The 23,991-nt window shown below is 38.0% G+C and overlaps 1 protein-coding gene across 2 annotated transcripts in view; it reads right to left on the reverse strand.

Moving 5' to 3' along the window:
* scaf8 (SR-related CTD-associated factor 8) overlaps window positions 1-23,642 on the reverse strand; it is a 30,829-nt gene extending 7,187 nt beyond the window's left edge. Inside the window, exons 1-9 of one of the 2 annotated variants that reach the window (XM_036592695.1) lie at window positions 23,464-23,642; window positions 20,705-20,788; window positions 2,405-2,449; window positions 2,139-2,300; window positions 1,744-1,900; window positions 1,296-1,423; window positions 976-1,152; window positions 674-753; window positions 384-504 (exon numbers count right to left, since the gene is read on the reverse strand). In XM_036592695.1, coding sequence (XP_036448588.1) covers window positions 384-504; window positions 674-753; window positions 976-1,152; window positions 1,296-1,423; window positions 1,744-1,900; window positions 2,139-2,300; window positions 2,405-2,449; window positions 20,705-20,788; window positions 23,464-23,493 — 984 coding nt within the window. In that variant the 5' untranslated portion in view covers window positions 23,494-23,642. Of the gene's footprint in view, window positions 1-383; window positions 505-673; window positions 754-975; window positions 1,153-1,295; window positions 1,424-1,743; window positions 1,901-2,138; window positions 2,301-2,404; window positions 2,450-16,141; window positions 16,237-20,704; window positions 20,789-23,463 lie in introns of those variants that run through there. The other variant, XM_036592696.1, reaches the window with a different exon arrangement.
* Between the last annotated feature and the right edge of the window lie 349 nt (window positions 23,643-23,991).

A 23,991-nucleotide genomic window follows, 5' to 3' on the forward strand; every position in this document is an offset into this window, starting at 1 on the left:
CACAAGATTAAATTAGTTTTTGTTTTAATGCATGCATGAGGTTTCTGTACATCTTATTTCTCTAAGGATACAGTATGTTTGATATGTTTAGATACTATTCTCAGTACAGCTTTCCTCATCCAGACACTTACTCATTCTCCTTCAGTCTGTTAATCACAGATGTATTCTGACCCATCCTAGTGCTGCTAACATCCTGTAAATTTGCTTAAAAATGTTGACATCATCGTAAAAATTGACAGCTGCCTAATATTGCTAAAGACAATTTAAAATTTTTCTCCCCTCCACCCCAAGTCGAGTTCCTCTGGCAACTGGGGTATAGTGGAGATATCTGCAGCAGATAAACATGTTGTACGTGCATGTAACTACATCTCAGTCACCACTACCTTCTGCTGATGTTGCTGGTGCTCCAGGATTTGCTTCTGAAACTGTTCAAGGTTCTGCTGCTGGAGCTGCTCAGCCAACTGATGGAAAATAGAGCTGTTGATAGACTCAGAAACCATGGGTCTGATGAAAGAAATTAAACAGATGAGGTTTACTTCTTGCCTGAAATCAACATGTGATATGTGAAATGCTAAACAATATGTGGGTGAAAACTCTGAAAATGCTCCAACAGCAGAGAGCTATAGCAGAAAAGTCCTCGAGATACGTTTAAACAACAGAAACAAGTACGTACAACTGAGAAGCTGCTGTGTCCTTTTTAGAGTCCTCACTGGGTTCTGACTCACTGCCAAAATCAAACTGACCCAACAGTTTCTGCAAGAGGAGAGGACGTCAAAACCATTCATGTGTGTCAGTGGCCACAGAGCCAAGCCCCACATTCAAAATGCAGTCATAAATCATAAGCAACACATGTCATCAGTCTTCCTTACACAGTCACTATATACTAAAACACTGCAAAAACAGAATTTATACATACTGTCTGAGAACAACTAGAAACTGCTGAAAATTGCCACAACCTGTAAGTATGTGTTTCACCTTGTTGAAGGAGGAGACTCTCTGCTCCAGGGGGTTGAGTGTGTTGGCTGCAGCTGCGGCCGTGAGCTGGGCTGTTAGAGCCTGTAGCTGGACCACCAGGCCTGCATCTAGAGCCTGCAGCAGGGACGGCTGAGGCTTCTGCTGCTGCATCTGTAGGCTTTGCACCAACTGCTGCAACTGCAAACCAACGAAGTAAAAGTTCGAGAGTAAATAATAGACACTGAAATGGGAATTTATAGTTTTTGACTTGAATTTGTGCATTAAACTGAGCATAGACTGGATGCCAGTTGTCTCTCTTGTCTCTGAGAGAGGTAGCTGACCTGTTGGCCTTGAGGGCTCTGCAGGATCTGGGCTACAGCTGCCATTGTGTCAGAGTTAGAGATCTGAGAGGCCCAGTCTGGTAAACTGGGCACTATGTTGGCTGGGGTGGCAGGAGTTGCAGGAGTGCCTGTCACAGAAAGAGACAATTAACAGGAGAGAAATACTAAAATTACACATGAGAAACATACAAGTTTTAAAAGTCTGAATCAAATTTAGAGAAGTTCTTGTCTAAAACCACTAGATGTCAGCATAACTCAACAAGACCAAAATGCCCACCAGAATGCTAAAATGATAAAATAACTTCGAGTGGTAACAGGATAAGCAAACGCCTGTGGCTGAGGATCTATGTTCATTTACAGTGGCATCACTACTGACCCTCCATAGCCACACAGGTTCAACAGAATTACTGACCACATTAAAAAGCATCAGGGTGCATGAATAACTAACCAGGAGTGGCATTATTAACAGGAACAGCACTGCTGGCGATTACTGGAGTCACACTCGGGGGTGGCAGCCCTGCTGCCATGTCCAGAAGGGGCTGGATGATGTCACTTTTGAATACACTGTTTTTCTGCCACAGATTGAGGACTCGAACAATTTTGCTCTGAAACAGGAACATAGTCGGTAAGTAATGCAAGCCTGAATGTAAATTAATGCAGGTATGGGGTTCCAAAAGTGGGACTACAAACCATTGATGTAGGGCATAGCATACTTAAACCAAGAATACTTCAGTAGCTGCTTTCCTTTTGCTTTAATCTCAACCACCAACATCAATAAACTTCAGCAAACTTCACCTTACAACATTTAGGAAGCAGTCAACAAGAACATAGTAGAAAACCCACCTTGTCATCAGAGGGGCACCTGTAGAGGTTCTGAAAGGTGTTAATGATGTTCTTGCTAAAGCGTGGAGCAAACACATCCTTCTCCTGGCCAAACTGGTGCCGAGACTGCCGGACAATGGAGTCGATGACGTACAGACCAGGGACCTTGTACTCAGGCTTGCACTGCAAAGAACAAGAAGATTAAAAATGAGACATTCAGAAAAAGCAGAGTATTTAAAGACTCTCTCTACTCATGGGTTTTGATAAGCCCTTATGAAACAACTGACCTTTTGAATGAATTTCTCCACACTTTGGACCACATGTTTGTAGAACTGAAAAAAAAAGACAAAGTACAATTAATTATGTCATACATCAACAAAGTTATCTGAGGAGGAACAAAAAAAAATAAATCTAAGGCACAGATAATTAAGAGCCACAGTCATGCACAACTGTTAGCCAATGCTGAGGAGTCAAAAATCAACTACTAAGCGGAACTGTTTATGATTAATGGAGTTGTGACATAACAGAAGTTTGAGGAAAGACCACGCCTAAAACTCCTCCTTCTCAATTCCAGCTTCCTATAAATACCAGTCCTTCACTCCCCCTACTCGTGACTAAATATCGCACACCACCTCCTCCACCTTGCCCACGCCTGCAATTGATCTTTAATATAGGGGGGTCGGCGTTCTCATGACCCACAGAAGCCGTACTGAACTCCAGCCCAAAATTCCTCAGAGTTCCCCTCCTCTCATTTACCAAGGCGTGGTCTGCATTCACAAAATAAACATTATTTTTGAGCAAATTCTAAAGTCAATAAACTGCACAGACAAACAGATGTAATAAACAGATGCAGCGCAGAACACAAAGATATCTAAAAGACTTACACTCCTAGTCCTAGATAACTGATTTTAAACTATCCGACAAGAGACTAAGCTATTAAAAATCTCCTTAATTAGACTGCTTTTGCACATTTAAAGGGTAATATTTTCAACTCTGTCGTAGAAGTATCTGTCACATTACTGCAGGAAATTTTGCTGTGTTTCCCAGGCAGTAACATTTTTTTTCTTAGATGAATAATAGTTGCTATGTTACCAACGCCTCCACAGTCTTGATATACAACACAACATTACAGTTAGAGTCATAACGTGATTCTGGCTGCCTCTCAAGTCACTAGTGACTTATGCACTAAAAAGGAAAATACTGAAAAGCACATGCAGAAAAGAGAATAAAATGAAATGTACATTTATGAAGAACATTGAGTAAAAGAAAAAAATACTTATAAAGCAAACACGATTTCTTTTTATATATGTTTCTACTTTTTTTTGTTGTTTTCTCTGGTCTAAAGTTGTAGTAATCTAATTTCCAGTCAAAGTGGAGTCCAAAGTTTTAAGAAGCAACTCAAGTCGAGACCACGTCACAGATAAAAGTCATGAAAAGCATGACTCTAGTAGGACACAAGTACAGAATCACTGGGTCTAACAGACCTTCCTGAATTCATAAAGGACTTACTGTTTAGTTGATGAACTGAAAGTTTAAGAATAAAGAAAACAGGCATCCTCTGTGCACACGCTCCCTAAGCCTCAGTGCAGCGTGTGTACAGTCCATGTTCTGAAAACCTGCACAGTTCAAACATGCATTGCTTTCATAGGCTAATAAGAGTCAAACAATTCTTTTCCTGTATGATGCACCCCTTCAAAATTTAGGTATTAATCAGTTAAAAGTACAGAAATCCGAGTCAGTCACTAGACCTTCTTAAAGGACAGTGGTAAGTTCAAGCGCAATGCACTGTTTTTACATCTATTTCCATCCAACCACCACTCCCGATTCATCAGCATAAACAATCCGAATGTTTAAAGTTTTACAGAATGTTTCTTTGAGGTCTTATGAAAATCCTCCCTCAAGGCACTCTGTTACTAAACCATGGATCACAGATCTGCTGCCTTTTGAGAAAGTCTTTATTTTAACTTTTTACTCAATAGACTACAATATACTACACATGTGGGTTTTTTAGTGAGTCTATTTTGTAATTTTTCAAATAGAGCATTGCTAAATAGCAACAACTGAAAAATGCTGAAATGGTCAGGTCTACATCTTAATTAGACAACAGTTACAATCACTAATGAACAGACTGCTAACAACACAGCAGTAACCTAACATGATGACACATAATATGGTATATGAATCTTAAACAAAATATTAAATCATATTTACAACATGAACAGATTACAAAACCAACTACTGTCCACAACTGAACATGGTTTCTTATGTAAGCCTGCAGACACTGCACATTTAGGTCCTGTTTAATTTCATTGTGTAGTAGAGGGACTCTAACTGGTAGTGTGCATTTGGAGAGGAGGAAGGCATCACAGTCTTCACAATTGTTTGCCAAGACAGATGGGGTACAACATACTGACAAATTTCATTTGCCTTCTCCATGCATTGTTCATAATGCAACTGCACTGATCGTAAAAGTGAAAAAATAATTCTGAATCGTATGCCTCAGTTAAAAATATATTTTTTTTAATTCTATGCATCAAGTGAATCATGTTTTATTAACAAAAATGTATTTGCTTGAACAAAAACGTGACATTTAAACAGATACGTGATACTCTCTTCAGACTTCATGGCGAGTGGCTTAGGCAGGATTCTCAAGCAAATGACTGAGGAAACACAGCACGAGACGTCCAAACCACTGCTCAGGCACTGCTGATCATAAACCAACCAACAGTTCTCTATTTTAGTCTTAATTTAGTTTTATCAGACTTTGACAAGCCAACACTTTACATGCAAGCTCTGTAATGCTTTTCCACAAAAATGTTGTTCAACTGTGCCAGTCAGAGACTTTTTTTGCTTTACCCCTGCCTACCACTCAGTCCGTTTTCACTTAGATCGCAAGATATTGCAGAGATATCTGAAGAATGAAGCAGGAGATGCTGCAAAGAGCCAAACAAACCTCTATTTGGGGGGGGGGCAATAACACACAACGTGCAGGCTATATGGAACTTGAACTCGCAGCTAAACTTAAGTGCTGTGGCACCCTCGGTTAAACAGTGTCTCTCCTCATAGGCAGAGCAACAGAGAAGTCACCGCTACAATATCATTACTGTGACAGGCATGAAAAATCATTCTCAGAAATGTGTTATCCAAAGTTTTTCCCCCTCAATGACCTGTTTTTTTAATTGGATTAGATTAGAATCTATGGCATCTCTGACTCGTATCACTGTTAGTCAATATCTAAATTTATTAGGTGTACACACACCCTTTACTTATGCTGCAAGTACAGCCTGTGTTCAGAGCATGTTCCCTTGGAATTACCTTTATCGTTACTGAAGTAATCTGACAAATTCAGACTGTGTCTGAAAAATTAGGGATAAATTTTTAAGTTCATTATATTACACAGACACATTACATCCTTTATAAGAGTTCTTAAAAGGGGCATGAATCACTGAAACAACTCATTTTCTCAATTCTCAAAAATAATTTTTGAATCGAATCAAAAAATGATGAATCGATTCAGTGTCAGCCCAAGGATTCATACCTCCCTGTAGAACATTTTCCCTGCTTGGAAAGTGAGGCTAACAAATTCATAACTATGGTCGAGTCACAACAGAAATAACAACAACTAAGACACTAGGAGATTAACAACAGATAGATCTTCAGGTTTCGATACAGGTTGAGATTGTGAGGTCAAGATTTGATAAGATTTTAATTATTTTACTAATTAAAATGCAATTCTGCTACAACAACTGGGTTGGCTCAGACAAATAACAGTTCTCAAATACTTGATCAAACACTTTTGAACCTTTTTTTTTAAGATTCTATACTGAAATCACTAGACACTTAGAACTACTGGATTTCAAAGTTAGCTTCGTTCAGTTTAATAGCTTTATGAAATCACACAACTAGGGCTGCAAATCACACAACTAGGGCTGCACATAAACTGAATGCACTCAGATACATACAACATTCTACAGTATCTCAATCCAAACAAGGCAAACTCTACTTAAAGCTATACTTCAGCTTCAGTCATGTGAGACTAAAGTTTGCATCTTTAATGTTGCATTGGAGCTCACAAGGCTAATGTAGCTAACAAGTAACAGTAGATTATACAGTTAATATGATACTAATTAGCATTATGTTAACTGTATGCCTAAATCGTCACAAGTGATTTGTTTATGTGGTTTCTGCTGCTCCATGCTCATCCATATTGTTATCTACAGAAATGGACAAATGTGTGTCATATAGGTAAAAACAGAAGTATCAGCCATTAAAGAAGCCTGAATTTGTGAAGAGTCATACAGTCATACAGGCATGTAGCTCACTTTAAAGCAATATATTTAATGCAAAAAAAATATGGCCATAACTAAATTGTAGATAATCAAATTATAGCCTTATAATAACACCACAGTATTCCTTTTAAATCCTGACAGTGGCAGTTTACCTTGGCAGCAAATAAATTCAAAATTAGCCCATACATATAATAAAAACAAACCACAGTCAACAATTAACTAAACGTGTAGCCATCCTTCAAGAAGTGTGCAAAAGAAAATCTTTTTCTCCTCATAACCAGCACTAGCCATACTGATCCCTTTTTTCCTGTAAGCCCATATATGTAATTCATTAACAATATAAGATGATGTTTTCAGTTGCAAAAAAGTCTTGTAATGATGCTCCCTCCTCCTATCAGGGTAAAGCGGGCCTGGATGGGGCATCGCTTATTCTATGCATGAACCCATGCTCAGAAGGCTTTTTTTCCCCCTGAAGTGGCTTGTAGACATTGTGAATTGTAGGGGTTTATTATGTTAAGCAGGCTACACGGCAGACGTTGAAAAAGTTTTTTTTTGAGCCAAGTGAATCTGTTTTTCTAGCAATTAGTCACAGAATTTTTCAGTACAATATCATATTCTGGTGTGGGGGAAAAAAAAAAAAAAAACAAAGAACAACAACAACAAAAAAAACCCCCACTATGATAAGATTTTCTTAAATCAAAAACTAGCCCAACAACAACAGGTCTATAAAAACTTATATTAAAGTTCTATTAAGGTTCTACTAAAGTTCTATGTAAGATTTTTTTTTTTTGAGCTGAGCAAATCTGTTTCTCCAGTAATTACAGGCACAAAATCTTTCAGTGCCACATTTTGGTGGGGAGGGGCACTATGGTAAGATTTCTCTACTAGAAAATAGTAAGAACTAGTAAAAATAATAATATTAATAATAATATTAATAATAATAAACAATAACAACTGCTTCTAACATGTAAGTAAATAAAGTTCATGGTGCAAAGGATTTCAAGACTGCTTATCTAATTTTACTAGATTCTATCATATTCTACCGAGAAACAACTATCATGCTAGCACATATGTTGTTAATTTTGTACTGTAACATTACAAACACAAACAAAACAATTTCAGTTATGAATACCTGAATATTTGACAAAATGTCATAAGGGAGGAGAAACGATTCAGCTGTGGCTAGTTTATTTAGTCTACTGAGACAGAGGCAAACTAACTGAACTAGTAGGGCAGCAAAGAAATCAAGCAATTCTCACACCCGTATTGAAATTAGCTCACTGCATGAGTGCTGTGACTAAACCGCCCAAGCCCATCACTGCCTTTTTTAGCGAACATCAACTGATATGAGAAACAGCTTTTCCTCAGATGATACACAGAAACCGAATAAAATAAATAAATAAATAATAGAAAAAAATAAATAAATAAATAAACAAACACAACAGCAAACAATGCTACTCATAGACAAGTTGTCCTTCTAGGTAAGTCTGTCTACTTTGTGGCACCTTCTAGCAGTTTATTATATTTCAAATAGTCATACGAGACCAGAGCCCGTATTTACAAAGCTTCTCAAGAGTAGGAGCGCTGATCTAGGAGCATATTCTTTTCTATAAACAACAACCTTACTGATGGGAACAGATCCTAGATCAGCACTCCTATGCTAAGAAACTTTATGAATACTGGTTTCTATCTACGTGAATGAGAAAAAGACCTATAAAGCCAAAACTGAAAGCAAAGCTATTGTTTCAAAAACATCTGAAGTCACTGGTAAAATCCGACCCGTGGGGGACCTACACACCCACCCACCCCCCTTCGGCTTAAACGATACACACACAAAAGAAAGAAAATGTATTTTCAGGTTGTTCTGGCTGTACTAACTCATATAGCTCCACAACAAGAGGGGCTTTTCCTTGCCTACGCCTTTGCCAGTAACGTCACTGTCTCTTGAGTGAGGGGTGAAACTTTATACAGTACAGCCTATGTTAAATATTACAAACATTCATATTCTGATCTCTGAACTGTCTCCTCTTCTGATAACGTCACTGGGTATATTAATATTTGCCACAGTTAGCTACAGTTCTGTGGGACTTAATCTGTGCTGCTCAATAAAACAGCAGTTGGCAAAACAAAATTAGTGTTGAAAAATGCTTAGAAAAATATAGTGACAGTTTACAGGCCACTTCACTTAAAATGGAGTTTGTGAAAGGGAAAATGTTATAACTACATGTTAGGGAGTTTAGTGTTCTCCCTGTTTTAGCACACCTGATACACATGCAAACCCACTCGCTCATTACTGAGGCTTTAATTAGCTACATCAAGATTAACTGAACTAGAAAAACAAAACTGCACGGGTCACTGGACCACTAGTAGGACAAGGACTGGAAAGCCACTGCATACAGTTAATCAGCCAGGAACTGACAGGAAATTTAAGTGTACTGAATGACCTGAGCGGTGCACCAGTAAAAACACTGCCAAGAAGGTCTCACTTTCATATCATGACATACTGACTCTGAAGGGTATTTACTCTCCTTCACAGCTGCAGCAGGGAGTCTAGTCACTTAAAAAGATGAGACTAGGCATGCCTCACATGCCTCAGAGGAAGCACCCTGGCCCTCCCTAGAGTAATATGACAGAGAGAGACTCAAGGACTGAGAACTGAAGATGATTACTGAATGTGTAAAGCAGACCAAAATCAAACAAACTAAAGAATGACGTCTTTTGAAAACATTAAAAATCAAATTAAAAAGCACTTAAAAAGCTCTCATTATACCTAGGTGTGGGCAATATAGTCCAAATTCCTCCATCTGGGGAATCCTATATATTGTTAACCCTGCTTCATAGTTATTTTGGCAGAAAATCAATTAAAATTGTTTAAATATAAAACGGTCATATGTTAATGTTTTTTTTGGTTAATCCAGTGAATTAAATTATCTGCTACATCAATTTTATTTTGCTTTTTATCTGGTGTATTTATTAAGAATGTAAACTGCTCTAGTCAGAGCGAACACTGACCAATCGATCTCTTACCCCTGCACAGTGTTCTCAGATTGCCTGTTATCTGTATGGTAACCAAGCTAAATTATGTAAAGCAATTCTGCTCACTCAATTTGAAATAAGAAGCACTCATTTTGCGATCTTTTTCATCACATAGTCCAAATAATCAAGCCAGCTACCCTGGTACCAACAGTCACACTGCATATAAAAATTACACAGCGCAAGCCTAATTATCAGTTCATCTTAGAAGATGCTATTCTCGCCAATCAAATACGCACTACTGAAGGAGGACAAGAACTTTCAGTCAGGCATCATTGTATGCTGCAGTCCTTTCATGAACTTTGTCATAACAATGAAAATAATACAGCAGTGTATAATGTGGCAAACTTTGCTTTATAAGCAGTTTCTGCTCACCAAAAATACCACCACAACCATAATGCTAATTTCCACTAGCACCTCAATTAGTGCTGTATTAGCATCAACTTAAATGTGCCGCAAACTGGGTTAAGGCAGACTATAAACAGACATTTGAAGCGGGTAAGGCACTCAATTAAGATTTTATTTTTTGTATTGTACTGCAATTGTATTTTGTAATGCAAAGCCTAACTCTGAATATTAATGGATGGACAGCCTAGTCTGTTAGCTATGTTGTAGCCTGTTTGGCCTGCTATCTTTTATTCTGCTTATTAAGAAAATAAGTTCCCCGCTGTTTGAACAAAGCCAGGCTCTTACTTAAACCATCAGTACACTCTGTGGTCTGTATCTATCCATCCATCTCTCTCTCTCTCTCTCATATTCATATACACACACACGAACCCACGCACGCACGCACACATACACAGATCTGTCTTATGCTTCGCAATGAATATAAGATGCTACTATAACAGACAGAACATGACTAATTGATTAAAAGATGTAAGTGGTGGCTGTATGTGTTAATGTATTAATTGTATTAATAAGAAAACAAGCAAAAACAAGGGACACATGCAAATATGCAATAACAGTTTTAAAAAGAAAACACCATGAATTTTTTATATCTTTAAAACTGAACTTTTTTGAATTGCTGAAAGTAACTTGCTCAGGATGCCTTTGAAGGGACGTAGATTATCTCCTGTAATCAAATTTGAATCTTTTTAATACAAAATATTTAGCTTGAGAATATATTTCTTACACTTACAAATAATAGTTCTTCTGCTTTTATGTCTCTGTGAGGCCTATGGTCTGTTCCAGAGAAGAACACTGTGACATGACATACAGACTTATCCTGCTAGAAATGGCAGTGGCCCTGGGTTGGAAGGGGGTATTTCCAACACTGTGGGTGTGGATGAAAAGTGACTATACGGAAACTGTGAAGGCCTTGGGCCTGACTGGGTGCGACTCTTGCTGACGTCATTAAGATGTGTATGATGAATCTGAATTTTACCAATGACACTGTTTAGTTAGGTCTCTGAACCAATCAAAGACTGCATTATAATAGTTCTGATTTGTAATGACGAATCAGCAACTGTATACCTAGACTGTCTAATTTACATATAATTTGCATAAAGGTATAACTGCTCTGACCTAATCTGTGTTAGATGGGATAGTCTCCTGCAGGTGCTCCCACTCCCACCACTCACTCACACTTTTTAGCATGTTGCTTTTCTTTAGGTTTTTGTTTTATTTAAGCCTTTGCATGTGAGGTTGTGAGAACGTGTTGACTTGTTGAGATTATTTTGCTCCATTTTTATCCACACTTTCAATTAGGTTTCCTTTTTTCATGTTCCAATAACTCTGAAAATGTTTTTCTAATTACAATTTTTTTAAAATCTATTTTACCTTTGAAATTCTATGTGCAGTCTTCTCTTTTTAGTTATTGGGGTATATTGCATCACAGACACTGTGAATGGATGTTTTCATACATTTCTAAATTTTAATCTTAGTTATGCTGCGGTAAATTATCCAACACCATTATTAGAAAAAAAAAAATCAAATAATGTGACATGATAAAGGATAAACAAGTTAGGTAAAAGCTGGAAGGCACATCATTACAGAGATTAGGAAGAGCAGGCAAGAACACAAAGCAAAATATTGTTTTGCTTTCTCTGAAGAGTGACACGCTACTAAAACACTTCTGAGCTTGAAACTTAATATGTCAACTTAAATAACTCAAGTTACAAGTTGTGCTACTGGGAACATGTCAAACTGCTCTGTTATTAACCCTATCATACTAACTAAATCTAAGTAGTGGAGTCATATAAAGTAATGCATCCACTCCAAAATGAAATCCACACATGCTGCGCAGGTTCAAAAATGTATTCATAACAACAAAAACACTGTTTTTTTAACTTGTGTAAGAATTTTATATAATCATATTAATCCAATTAAACTAAAAATGATATATCTTAAGCAACACAAATAGTCTAAAGCAGGGCATGGGTATCCCCTCCACTACCTCCACTACTAAGAATAGTGCGATACTATTTTTAAACATGGATAGATGTCTATCAGGCTCAGTCCCGTCACAAGAAAAAACGAATGCACACATTTTGAACCATCTTCAAAATGCCATTTAATCCTCACTTGACTGCAGCTGAACATGAGGAACTGGATTCTAAAGAGGTCTGGTATTATGTTGTGAATCCTAAATAGATAAGGAAGACAGAAATTATAGCATATGATGCTATTATGCCAATGAGGCAACATTTTCAGCTTCATAAGTCAAGTCATGGCAGTAAACCAGATTTAAATGAGAGATGTAGTAAAACCACTTGGAAACCAGTGGCAACCATGGCTTGAAATGACAGAGGACTAAAACGCTGAAAAATCTAAAGCACCTACAGTGACAGCACATTCTCTCTCAGAAATAGTAAACCTTTCATTTGCCATAGCCTGTATTAATTAAAATGACTACAAATAATTTACTTTTTTAATGAACATGCTGTGAGGGCTCTAGTCTCAGAGAATCACCTTGACAGTTCTGTGACTACTGTTGGTTACAATCAGCAATAACTAGCATTGTGCACTTCAAAAATACTCTATCAAAGCGATCACCTTAACTATACTACAGTCATCACTTACACCTTTTAATCAATCAGTCACGCTTTGTCTGCTGTAGTAGAGCCTTGCATTCATTGCAAAGCATAAGACAGATCTATCAAACTAAATTATTTATTCAACAACTACTTAACCTGAGATTTTCTGTTCAGTTCTGGTCTGAAACTGAGAAGACATACTCTCACATTTCTGAGCAATTTGGAGAACAGACCATTCTAGTGTCCTGCTTGTTATCGCTCAGGCAACAACAATGTTGTGAAGAGGCGTGCTGTCACGAGTTGAGTATGAGTAATATAGGAGAAAACTAAATAAATACGTTTTTATAAATGTGCCACCTGCACACTGTTAAATAGGTTTAACCAACACTTTAGGATTATAACCTTTATTAGGCCTAAATGTCGTCTTTCTAAAACAATAACATAGGCTGTCTGCCCATAGCCTATTATTGTTATTTGGCAGGTATATACACAGATATCTATCTATATATCTATCTATCTATCTTCCAAATGGATTTTGGTTTAGGCCATGTTCCAGACATAACAGTGCAAACAATGCCTATTCTCTCTTATACTTCTTTCTGTGAAGAGTTTTCTAATATTAATCAATAACACAGCCACTTTAACTCAATAATGGTCTGTTAATGAGCTGAATAGCTGGATCAGGTGTGTTGAAAGTAGGGAAAACACAAAAAAGTAAAAGGCAGTGGGCCTCTAGGACCAGGGCTAAGAAACACTGCACTACACAACTTTTAAAGTCCTAACAGATTATAAAAAGCCTGGGCATCTCTCACTCTTTGACTGGTTTCAGCAGATTTTTCTGGGTGACTTAAATATTGTTGTTTTCTCTGTTGTTTGCGCTGACACAGAAATAAAGGAACAGGTGAAAATATTTAAGTGAGGGAAAAAGATGCAAAGATGTGATTAATCTGGTAGTTTGACAGGTGAGAAACCAAATCCTGGACCAGCTAAGGGTTCATGGCCATTTAAGAGGATAAGGGTAGAAGTTAAATGTGTGACTCCAACCATGGGAGGAACTTATGCACTGATGATGCAGCTCTAGCCTACATTACTCTTAGGGATACATGATCAGAATCTGATTGGAAAACGCTCAATAGTGTATTTCTTGTATTTATTTAACCCACATAGGGTGAACTTCAGCCAAGTAAGTAAATAAATAAAGCAGTATTAAGAGGCATATATGAGCAGGGCTCAAAGAAATGACATCATTCATTACCTGAAATTACACATATGATTAGTTCTGTCCCTGTGTGATTGATTGGGAGCAGAACCGATCCAGACCTCTCTCAACAGATTGGAAATCTACTACTACTACTCTTTAGCCAAATCCCATTCTGATCTTTTGTTATTTCTCCAGTGCAATTACATCAATGCCATTGTTGTAGATGTGCCACACACAAACCTCAGCTACAGCATGTGGAAGTGAGGTAAGTTTCAGTTCAGAAAGTTCTCCAGTCGAAAGGTCTCCAGTGTGCAACTATTTTAAACTGGAAAATGAAAAATTGCAATATCCGCAGTCTCAGTGTTTCATCTGCCATTTAGCTAGTAGGTTTTTGTAGGACTATTTGTAAAACTAAAAATATTAGATCAGACTTGGTATTCGCTAATGCTCAATATTTAAATGATTCATATTGGATTGAAGAAAAAAAAAAAATCATGACTTTTGCTATGAAACCTAGGAATTACAATGACTTTAAAAATCCCAAAAATCAGAAAGAAAAAAGCCACCACTGAGCCAAGCATTAAAATGCCTCAGAATCTCAAAATCGGTGGGAAAGAGAAAGAACTCCACAGTGACAGGGAAGCTAATGCAAGCTAGAACAACTTACAAGTAAATAAACTGGGTGGCTTGGCTTAAAATCAGCAGGATCAATCTTGTAACAACTCTTCTAAGCCATGTTACTGTTGCCCTGAGATACAGAAGACTTTCGAGTCTAGTATGAGTTTCGTACAGACTAACCCTGATTCTGGAGATCTGACACACCCTGCAGTGTTTAGCTCCAACCCAAATTTAACACACCTGGTCTAGTTAACGAAGTCCTTCAAGAAAATGTGAGTATCAGAGCCAGGTGTGTTGGATCTGAACTCTCCAGAGTGGTAGATCTCCGGGACCAGGATTGGGCAGCCCTGTGTAAAGGTGATGCTGACTGATGACACTTACTAAAACATTTCTAAATGTCTTTTTGATGGACATACTGACCGCTAAAGGGCATATAATACTAACTTAAAAACAGCAGCTTTAGGAAATCCTCATGGCAAATCAGTGATGCTGTTGTAAAGAAAAACAAACAAAAAATACTTAACTCTGTTGCGCTGTAAAAAAGATTAAATGTTTTCACTTAAAAATGTTACCAACGTAAAAACATACTTGTTAAAGTAGAACCAGTTTTAACTGAACTAATAGTCTGTTTAAATAAGCTGAATTAAATGAAGCTATAGTCTGGAGGGATCACCCACCAAAGCACTGCCCTGCCATGTGATGTATGTAGTTTGAGACCCGAAAGTGTACATCTAGCCATATTCTGTTTGGTACTGAAAGACAGAAGGGTCTGTTTCTTGTCCACTGCTGTGTCACATAATGTTTAGTCAGATATTTGAAAGGCTTCATAGCACACAATAATCTGGACATACAGGTGTAGTAAGGCAAAAGACATTCAATTTAATTACTGCTATAAAAGCAACTATAATTACTACACTCCTGGGCTCTGAGACAAAGAGAAAAACAGCTGGCTAACCAATGCAGGGCATTAGGCCTCAAACTAGGCCACTGTTTCCATTTTGCAGCTGAGGCTGGAAGAAGTTTAGTACTATAATCAAGATCATACAAGCTTCTTCAAAGGTACAGAGACTGACAAGGGTTGTTTCCTGGATGTTGGCCATGCGCTTTTGTCTAAAGCCTCATAAACACAGCCAAAAAGTCTGATGATTCATTATTAACCAGTCATCTATCTGTAATACAGTAACCTGTACGACAGTGCCAAAATACACTGCAGAGATTCTCTTGGCACAGTCCAATTCTAATACATTCAATAGTTATCTGAAAAGGGTCAAGTCAAGCACACTGTTACACCCCAATCCCAGAGCAGCCAGCTGTAATGACATCGTCTTTCCAACAGGGTATATGAAATACTCTACACGTTCTTTAAGCTAGATTTTAAATCCAAAGCAAACTACGCCACTCAAAGTGAAGTAACTACAACTTCTAAGGAGAGTTTCTGACCTTACCGCACATTAGCAACAGTAGCCATTAACAAGCTAAACCCTGCTTTTGTGAGAGGGCTTAGAAGGTGGTTCCATTAGTCCACAAAAATATGCACACAAAACAAATAAGCAGAACCTATAATAACATGGTTACTAGTCATTTAACAACATCTGTCCCAAATTAGACAGCTGCTCATAGCACTCAGCCAATTACAATGATGAAGGCAACCACCTTTGTAGTGATCAATGTTCAATTACTGAGCAAAGTGATTTGCCCAAACATACTTTGACTAATTTGTCAAGAAAAAGTCAATCCAGCACCAAAACCCATACAACTGAACAGAGCTCTAAATACTCTATAGCAAAGACATCCTCATGAACCTGACGAACCAAATGGCGTCTCACTTCTGACTACATGTCAGAATGTGTTTAAGTTATTTCTTATTTGGCTTCTTCCATCCTCCTTTTAAAACAGCCCATCTCCTACCTAAGCTGGTTAGGGGTTCCCTTATCACTTTGAAACTCTCTCTCGCCCCATCCTCCTGCTTCACTTTCAGTGCTTTGGGGGAGCTGGGAGAGCTGCTGAGGGAAGGGGAAAGAGGTGTTATTCACAGAAAGCAAAACAATCACACAGCAGGACAAAAGGAATCAGCCAACAATGCAATAACATTGTTACTTAGACTTTAACTGCTTTGTGGGTCAGTGGAGGGAATGCTAGAACAGATGCAGTGTTCACATGATACAAATGAGCCACAATGGGACGTTACTCAGTATAGATACTTCTGTCTGAAAGGAAACTGCTTAAGATTGTTGTGCGATCTGGAGATGTTAAAAACGTGTTCTTTTCATGTGTTGACAACTCTCAATATCTGAGTAAGAATTTTAAGCCAATTGTTATATCTATTCTGATGGAATGCTACCTCAACTGTCAAGGTGCTTTAGATATGGAGCTGAATACACAAGCAAACCTTGGGATGATATAGAGAGTCAGGATGACCCAAGATAAAGAGAAATGCATTGTGACGTCCTAAAGGACAATGGGACAGTCAAGACTCACACAAGCTTCTGTTCAAAACAAGAATGAAGAACTTTGGGACACATCTTAAAGTACGCTCACACCAAAGACCAGCCTACCAACGGCATGATCTGTCTTACAAAGTTAAACGTTTGACTGAAATTATAACACTATATAACAGTTTCTATTTACAATCAAAGGGCCGGTGACAGCTTTAGTCACTTGTCACAGATGCGAACAATAAGGTTATTTATTTATGAATGTGTTGTGTTAGTTATGAATGTGATGGGATAACTAGGTACCAGATGTTCACTTCTGACAAACAATATTGTTCACGACCTGCTTTAGACCTCACCAAAAACCACATGTTCAAGTACCAACCTCCAGCCACTAATTTAAAAGTTTACAAACTACAGAAGACACTACGGCAAATCTATTTCAAAATAAAAAATTAAGTAGCAGAATGTTACATCCACACTCAAGGCCTGAATAGCATGACTAAGCAGGACTTAAAAGGAATGAACACTCCTGCTGTAAGCATTAAGTCCAAGGTAAAGTTTTAAACTATGAAATTTTAGGTGTCTAATTTTAAAAAACATTTAAAAAAAACAACAACAACAAAAAAAAACAAAACAAAATCAGCAAAAAAGGCTCACGTTACATGTTGGAGACCTCACACTGACTTCTATCATAGTACAGAAGTTAAACAATTAAAATACCATTTTTCTCTTCTGAATCTCAATCTGATACTGATCAACCAATCAACATTTTTCCCCTTTCCAAATGACAAAGCTGTAAATTTTGCAACAGTCACAAACAGTAAAAATGTATGTTAAAAAACAAACAAACAAAAAAAAACCTAACTAATTCTCATATAAATATTTAGCTAGCTACAGTTCCTGTGATAAGCTACATGTGGCTACTGTTATGTGATCTACTTTATGATGTTGTGATACAAGCAATCAAAATTTCAGACTAGACTGTTAGACATCTTTTTTCCTCTGATATCCATCCAGCATTCTTCCTGACATGGGCCAGTTACCAATACTGTCTATTGGGTCGGTGCGATCTCTATGTGAACCACCTTAAAATCCTGAGCTACATTCAAGCTCCGCTTCTGTTTGGATAATCTGATAGAAAGCACTTACAGAAGTGCTGAATGATGCATAGACAGGGATAGCACAAATAAATCACAACATCTCTTAACGGTGAGGAGTGATGTGGCATTCCACGCCTCAATAATAACTCTGCTGACACCTGGTGCGACCTGTATGAGGCAGTTTGTAGCCCCAAACATCAGTACATATTCCCTATTGTTAATTCATTGTAATTTTGCAACATATATGGATAAATTATCTACTACACAGCAGAGTGGATATGTGCAGGCTCCCTAACAAGGCAGCAAAAAACACAGCAATCCACAGGTCACGTATACGCTCACAAGCAGCAAGACGACCTCAGCTAACATACAAAGACGATCGTATAGCATGGAAGTTGCCCTACAAGCATGGTTCACTTTCATAAAGTCTAAAAAAGTCTCTGCTATTAGTACTAAATAATTTAACCAGTAGATTTCAGTCTGATCTTTGGAACCCTATGCATTTCTGTGTGTTTTAATTTCTCAAACACATCAGGTTAAACTCATTAAGCCCTTCACTAGGTGAATTATGTGTGTTACACCTAACAGAGAACACACATATGTATGGAGTCCCAATATTTTTGACTGAAAACCACTGTTTGTTTTCAGGTTGCAAAATTGAGGCTGCAGTAAACTAAAACCAAAATTAATCATGAAAAAAAAGTATCCCCTTATTTCCCAAGATTTAATTATTTAGCATTTTCATACTGCAAGAATAACTTGTGAAGCTTTAAGTTTACATAGAATCCTATAAGTTTAAAAAACTGTCAGAGTTAAAAACATGAAACTTGTCCGTGAATTAAGAGTTATGAACTGAGATCAATTAAACCTTTGTTAATAGCCGTATCTTTTGATTTCTAATAAGCCCTCAACCTTCACGTTGCAAGTCTGAATTACAAGATATCTAGGCCACGTTTCTGTCTGGTCCAGACACCTGATAATATTTTTTTAAAGTTTCTGTCTTAAAACTTACTTTACAAAATGTATTTTGATGCTCCTGCTAATTATGATGCCATTTATAAACCAAGAATCAATAGGCAAGCTACTGAACAACATGGCCACATAAGTACACAAGATGCATGTTTTCCATGCTCCATTAATAAACTGAACAGGGGGAAAATATACATGTATTAGATTTAACAAACCTGCACAATTTGTGTTATTCTCTATAATATGGTATACTAACAGTCTAAAGCAGGGACCCTCCAGGTCTGGAGTCTAGCACAGTTTAGTGGTTTTCCTAAACAAATACACCAGATTCAGCAAGCATTTAATTGCCAGATTAACTTGCTACGATAAGAGTAAGAAAATCACCTGTGCAGAACAAGTGTGCCATCACTGACACTAGTCTAATATGTTTCACCTCCTAACAATAAAAAAGTAGTCTCTTCAGAAAAACACACCAAATTGGCTCCAAAACACAAAGCATAAAAGATAAGACACTATGTTTCATCTTAGAAGTCTGATCTGTCAGGTTTGTTTCCCTTCTTGTAAAAGAAAAAAAAGCCATGGAGGTTAGCCAAGTCGCACTGAGCACCCAACACAAAGACACTATCCACGTTTGATGATGCACATAAAGAGAAGAGAGATGCTCTGAGCCCTAGCTTTATTAATGAATTGCTGTCAATCTCAAAAATAATTTACAGTGAAGACTAACAATTCATTAGACAAGCTTCATTTGCTTAGCTTGTCTCCTGAAAGCTCAGATCTCAACTTTACTACTGATCTCTGTACCAGTCAGTTCCACAAATACTTCTGGTAATCAGAGAGAGTTCCACCAGTTTCAATACACTGGCATCGGGACAGCTGTGAGGGCTACGCCGTGAGCAAAAATGTCTGCTTAACATTAAAACCCGTCTACATCCAGTCTATTCCTGAAATCTACATCACGATTCATTAGAAAAACTATTGCCCAGCTACCTCAGTGTTATAATTCACGATGAAACGCAACTATTCTTTTACAAATTTATTTTTTTCATTTAACGAGTTTAACAGCTGTTTTAAATGCACTATTTTTATGATGTAATGAAACCCAATTTTATATTAGATTTTTATATATCTGCCTATTCAGCCTACAGCAGCATTTACAATGAAGTTATGAGAAGTGTTTCACTCAGGACTGCTTTTGAATGAGACGCTCTAGTTAGAATAGCTAGTTATGTTAGAATATTTTAAACAACTCAATGAAATACTTAATACTTTTGTTGAAAGAGGTGTGATTGACGTTTTACCAACAGGTTATGATACATGCTTGAACTATCCATCACGAATGGCCCACACTGTGATTGGGTCACAACCAACTACATGGTGGGTCAAAAGCCAGGAAGCAACTAGATATCTGTAAGACATTTAACGTTAGACTGATCTGATCATAACCATTATTTATAAGCCCACCAGGTGTACTTATTACATATAATAGAGTAGCTCTCCACCGTACTGAAAGCTGGCAACACAAAAGGTCTTACAGATATGTGGGTGCACTAAATGCACATTAATGGCTATTAGAATCCCTGTCTCATTTTTTTTTTATTGCGCCCAACGTAACTGTGATTTGCTAGGGAAAGAAATGGTCGATGCAAGTCCAACAGGTGGGTTGATTCCACAGCAGGAGGTCTGTGGATACAGGCATCTTTATCATGTGGAACTTGAGTATACTATGCTACTGTAATAAATATAATTATCTACGCACTGTCCTGACCACAGTGAAATCTGTGAAGGTAGGGATTTAGGGTTTTACAGCTCACGAATCAACAAGATGTGACCAATTAAGTTAGTTTATCATTTATTACTGTTGTGTGCCAACTTTTAAGACGCCTGGAGAAAATCTGAGAAAAAGGAATGGTGCATGATCCTAAACCTTACTTTTCTTTTCTACTTCTGTTTATCTATATACTTACCTTTATAGCTTTAATTGCTGACTTGGTAATCTGGGTCATCTTCGCTTTGGAGATTGGAGGCTTGTATTCATTCAGAGAGTACAGCTGAAAAAGAGAGACACCAATTTGATTACAAGACAGTTCCAGGGAATGTCAGCTTATGGTAACTTTGACATGATGCCTCACAACAGAGTCAGATTACAGTTTCCCTTTAGCGTATCTGCAAATCATATCATGAATTCCACTGAACAGCTCTCTCCCAGGCCATGCACCACATAGCATGTACAAGTCCTAAAAAAATTAAAATGGCACATCAGGATGGGTGTCTTAAACCCTCTAAACGATATTCTAAGCCAAAAGAAAACCTTACAAGGCGATATAAAAGATTGTGGCCTTGGTGCCTAAAATCAGCTGTACTGGTCAGATGAGTAAATTTTTAACATTTATACAAGTTATCAATCTGGATTATGGGCCAATGGAAAAAGGAAAGCACCAAGCCACGGTCTGATGTCTTGTTTGTTTTCAATCCATTTAATTCACACTGCAATTATTCAACATGAGAGAGTCCTGTTCTAAATAACAGTCTTAAATGCAGTGTTTCCTAATGTTTTCCTGCTTGATTCAACACATCAGCTCACTGCCAATCTGGGCCCAATTTCCCAAAAGCATCCTACAGTTATGGTCATCCTAACAGGTAGAGAGTGTGTTCACTGTCATTCTCACTCTACTGTTTAGGACCCATCTTTGCTCTAAAATGCATTTGTGAAACTGGGCCCAGATTGGTAGTGAGCTGATATGTTGAATCTGGAACCAGTTTCACAAAAGCATCTTAGAGCTAAGATGATTCCTACGTGGTACAGTGAACAATACAGTGAACGAGCTGGATCCAGTTTCCCCAAAAGCATCTTAGTGTTAAGGCCATCCTAACTGGTAGAGAGTGTGTTCACTGTAATGCTCACTCTACCGTTTCTGAATCATCTTTGCTCTAAGAAGCTTTTGTGAAACCCAGCCTTGTTTGTGAGGTTAAAGTGTGAATGTCACAGCAGAGACAGTCAAATACGGACCGCAGAGGGTCCCCAAGAGCAGGAACGGGAAACATCGGCTCCATGTTTTTGTGAAATAAACTAGGTGATCAGCTGTGCTTATGAGTTAGATAGTTAGGAGCATAAAGCTATTTAGAAATTCATTAATTCGTAATCACTTTAATGTGCAGGTGCTGATGTGATGATTGAGATGTGCAGTATAAGGTTTTTCAGGAACAGGACTGAGAAACCACAGGGTCTGAAGCTGTTCTGCATGGAAAACGCAGCCCAACTCCTTTTCATGTACAAAATCCTGGCCTGTCTGGTGTTTATCCCCCTCTCCATTAAGGTGTATTTCATAGAGCGCTTAGTTACACGCTCTGCAGTCGTTTTACTGTAGCATTACTGCAACCAGCCAACATCTTGAGTTACAAAAGAACAGCAGACTTACTAAACCGCTCTCTTTAAAAGGATGGTTCTTCTAGGAATCTTGAGTAAAGAGAAATGGTTCAATTTCATGCTTAAATGGTTCTTCAGATTGATGGCGAATGTGCTGTACATGGTTCTATACAGAACTTTTTTGAAAATGGTTCTGTATAACACCAAAAAGGGTTCTGCTATTGTTAGAGGCTTGACACTGTAACAACAGAAGAATCATTTCTGATTTAATGTAGAACTATTTTCAAAAAAGTTACACATAGAACCATGTGCACGTTCTCCAACAATCTGAAAAAAAAAACAACAACAACATTTCAGCATGCAAAGAATCATTCAAGCATGAAATGGTTCCATATAGAACTCGTGGTTCTAAACAGAACTATTCCCTTTACTAAAGAACCATCTTTTTTAAGTGTGTAGGTTCACTTACATAAGTTACTGCTCACTAACTTACAGCGGCAAACAGGTGAAACGCTCGAGTCGTGACGTCAGTGCATCATAAATGGACTTTTCTAGCTATTTTAGCACAACTTCACCTCAAATCTGCTGTTCAGTTGCGCTTTTTGACTCTTAAACGAAATACACGTTACAAAAAGCCAGCAACACTGCCCACTTGATGCTAGCTATCTAACCTAAACCACCCACATAAACCTAATAAAGGCAACGAGGCTGAGGTTGTCTTTCCATTCACCAGCCTCTTGTTAGAATTTCCCGTTCCACCTTAAATGGGGCAACAGTTACATTCTGGAGCCTGAGCTACATGTAACTGCTGCACCATTTAAGGCGGAACGGGAAAATTCGAACAAGTAGCTGGCGAATAAGAGGCTGACCTCAGCTTCGTGTGAACGCAGCCGATTAACAGACTCCGCTGCAACAAAGACTAAAACGATGAGCAAGTTTACCAAGTTGATAACTGAGTAAATCACTCTGGATGAAATAAAACGTTAGCACGTCGCTGCTAAGCTACGGCTGCGTCTTTTTGTGTTAGCTAACCTAGCTAGCGTTAACGTTAGCTGAGCTAACTGAGCTACAGATGCTAGCAGGCTCACTCGCAATGTTGAACGGCCTAAAGAACATAATATTTAAAACCATAATGTGGTTAAGTCCAACTTATAACACCCGTTCAGTTTTAAATGTTTGCACTATGTGGGTGGAAATACAAGTAACGTTACAGTTAAACAACCTTCACTAGCTAGGTTAGCGAGCTTGTTAGCTTAGCTAGCCAACAGCAACAGTCACTGAATTGAATCCCGGCCTGCGGACCGCAACCCTGAATAAAGCCAAAGTATCTGGTTTTTAATGAATGAGTTCCGTACAAACCTCGCCATTAAACGCCTTAACGGCCTCCATATTGTTCGTTGTCGGTTCGGCTCTTCTTTTCTAGCAGAACGGGAATATTTAGGAGGTTTTAATCGCCTTCACAGCCCGGTTTGACGTGCGCATGTCCTGAAGTTGGTGGTGGTAGTGGGGGGTGAGATGGAGGAGACTCTGCGTAATATGGCTGACCAGGAGCGTTACGATACACCGGTTCAGGTTCGATACGGTTTCCGATTCTAAGGTCAACATTCGATTCGATCTTCGATATTTGATGTTTTAAAATACATGTTAGTTATGCTAAACTGCCCACATTATTTAAAACCAAACTTTCCTTACTATTTTAAAATAAAAGAGTGTAATTGGAAGACATTGTGAAATTTTCAAAACACACAATTCTCTCCCGAATCCAGGGAACAAAGGAACAAAGGAACAAAGATGCCAAAATAGCCGTTCTGAATTAATTATTTTCGTGTGAGGTCGGGAAAAACCAATGCATTTGCATGCATATCTGCTTATTCAGCCTACAGCAGT

The sequence above is a fragment of the Colossoma macropomum genome, unplaced genomic scaffold, assembly GCF_904425465.1.
Source record: "Colossoma macropomum unplaced genomic scaffold, Colossoma_macropomum, whole genome shotgun sequence".
NCBI classification, from domain to species: domain Eukaryota; kingdom Metazoa; phylum Chordata; class Actinopteri; order Characiformes; family Serrasalmidae; genus Colossoma; species Colossoma macropomum.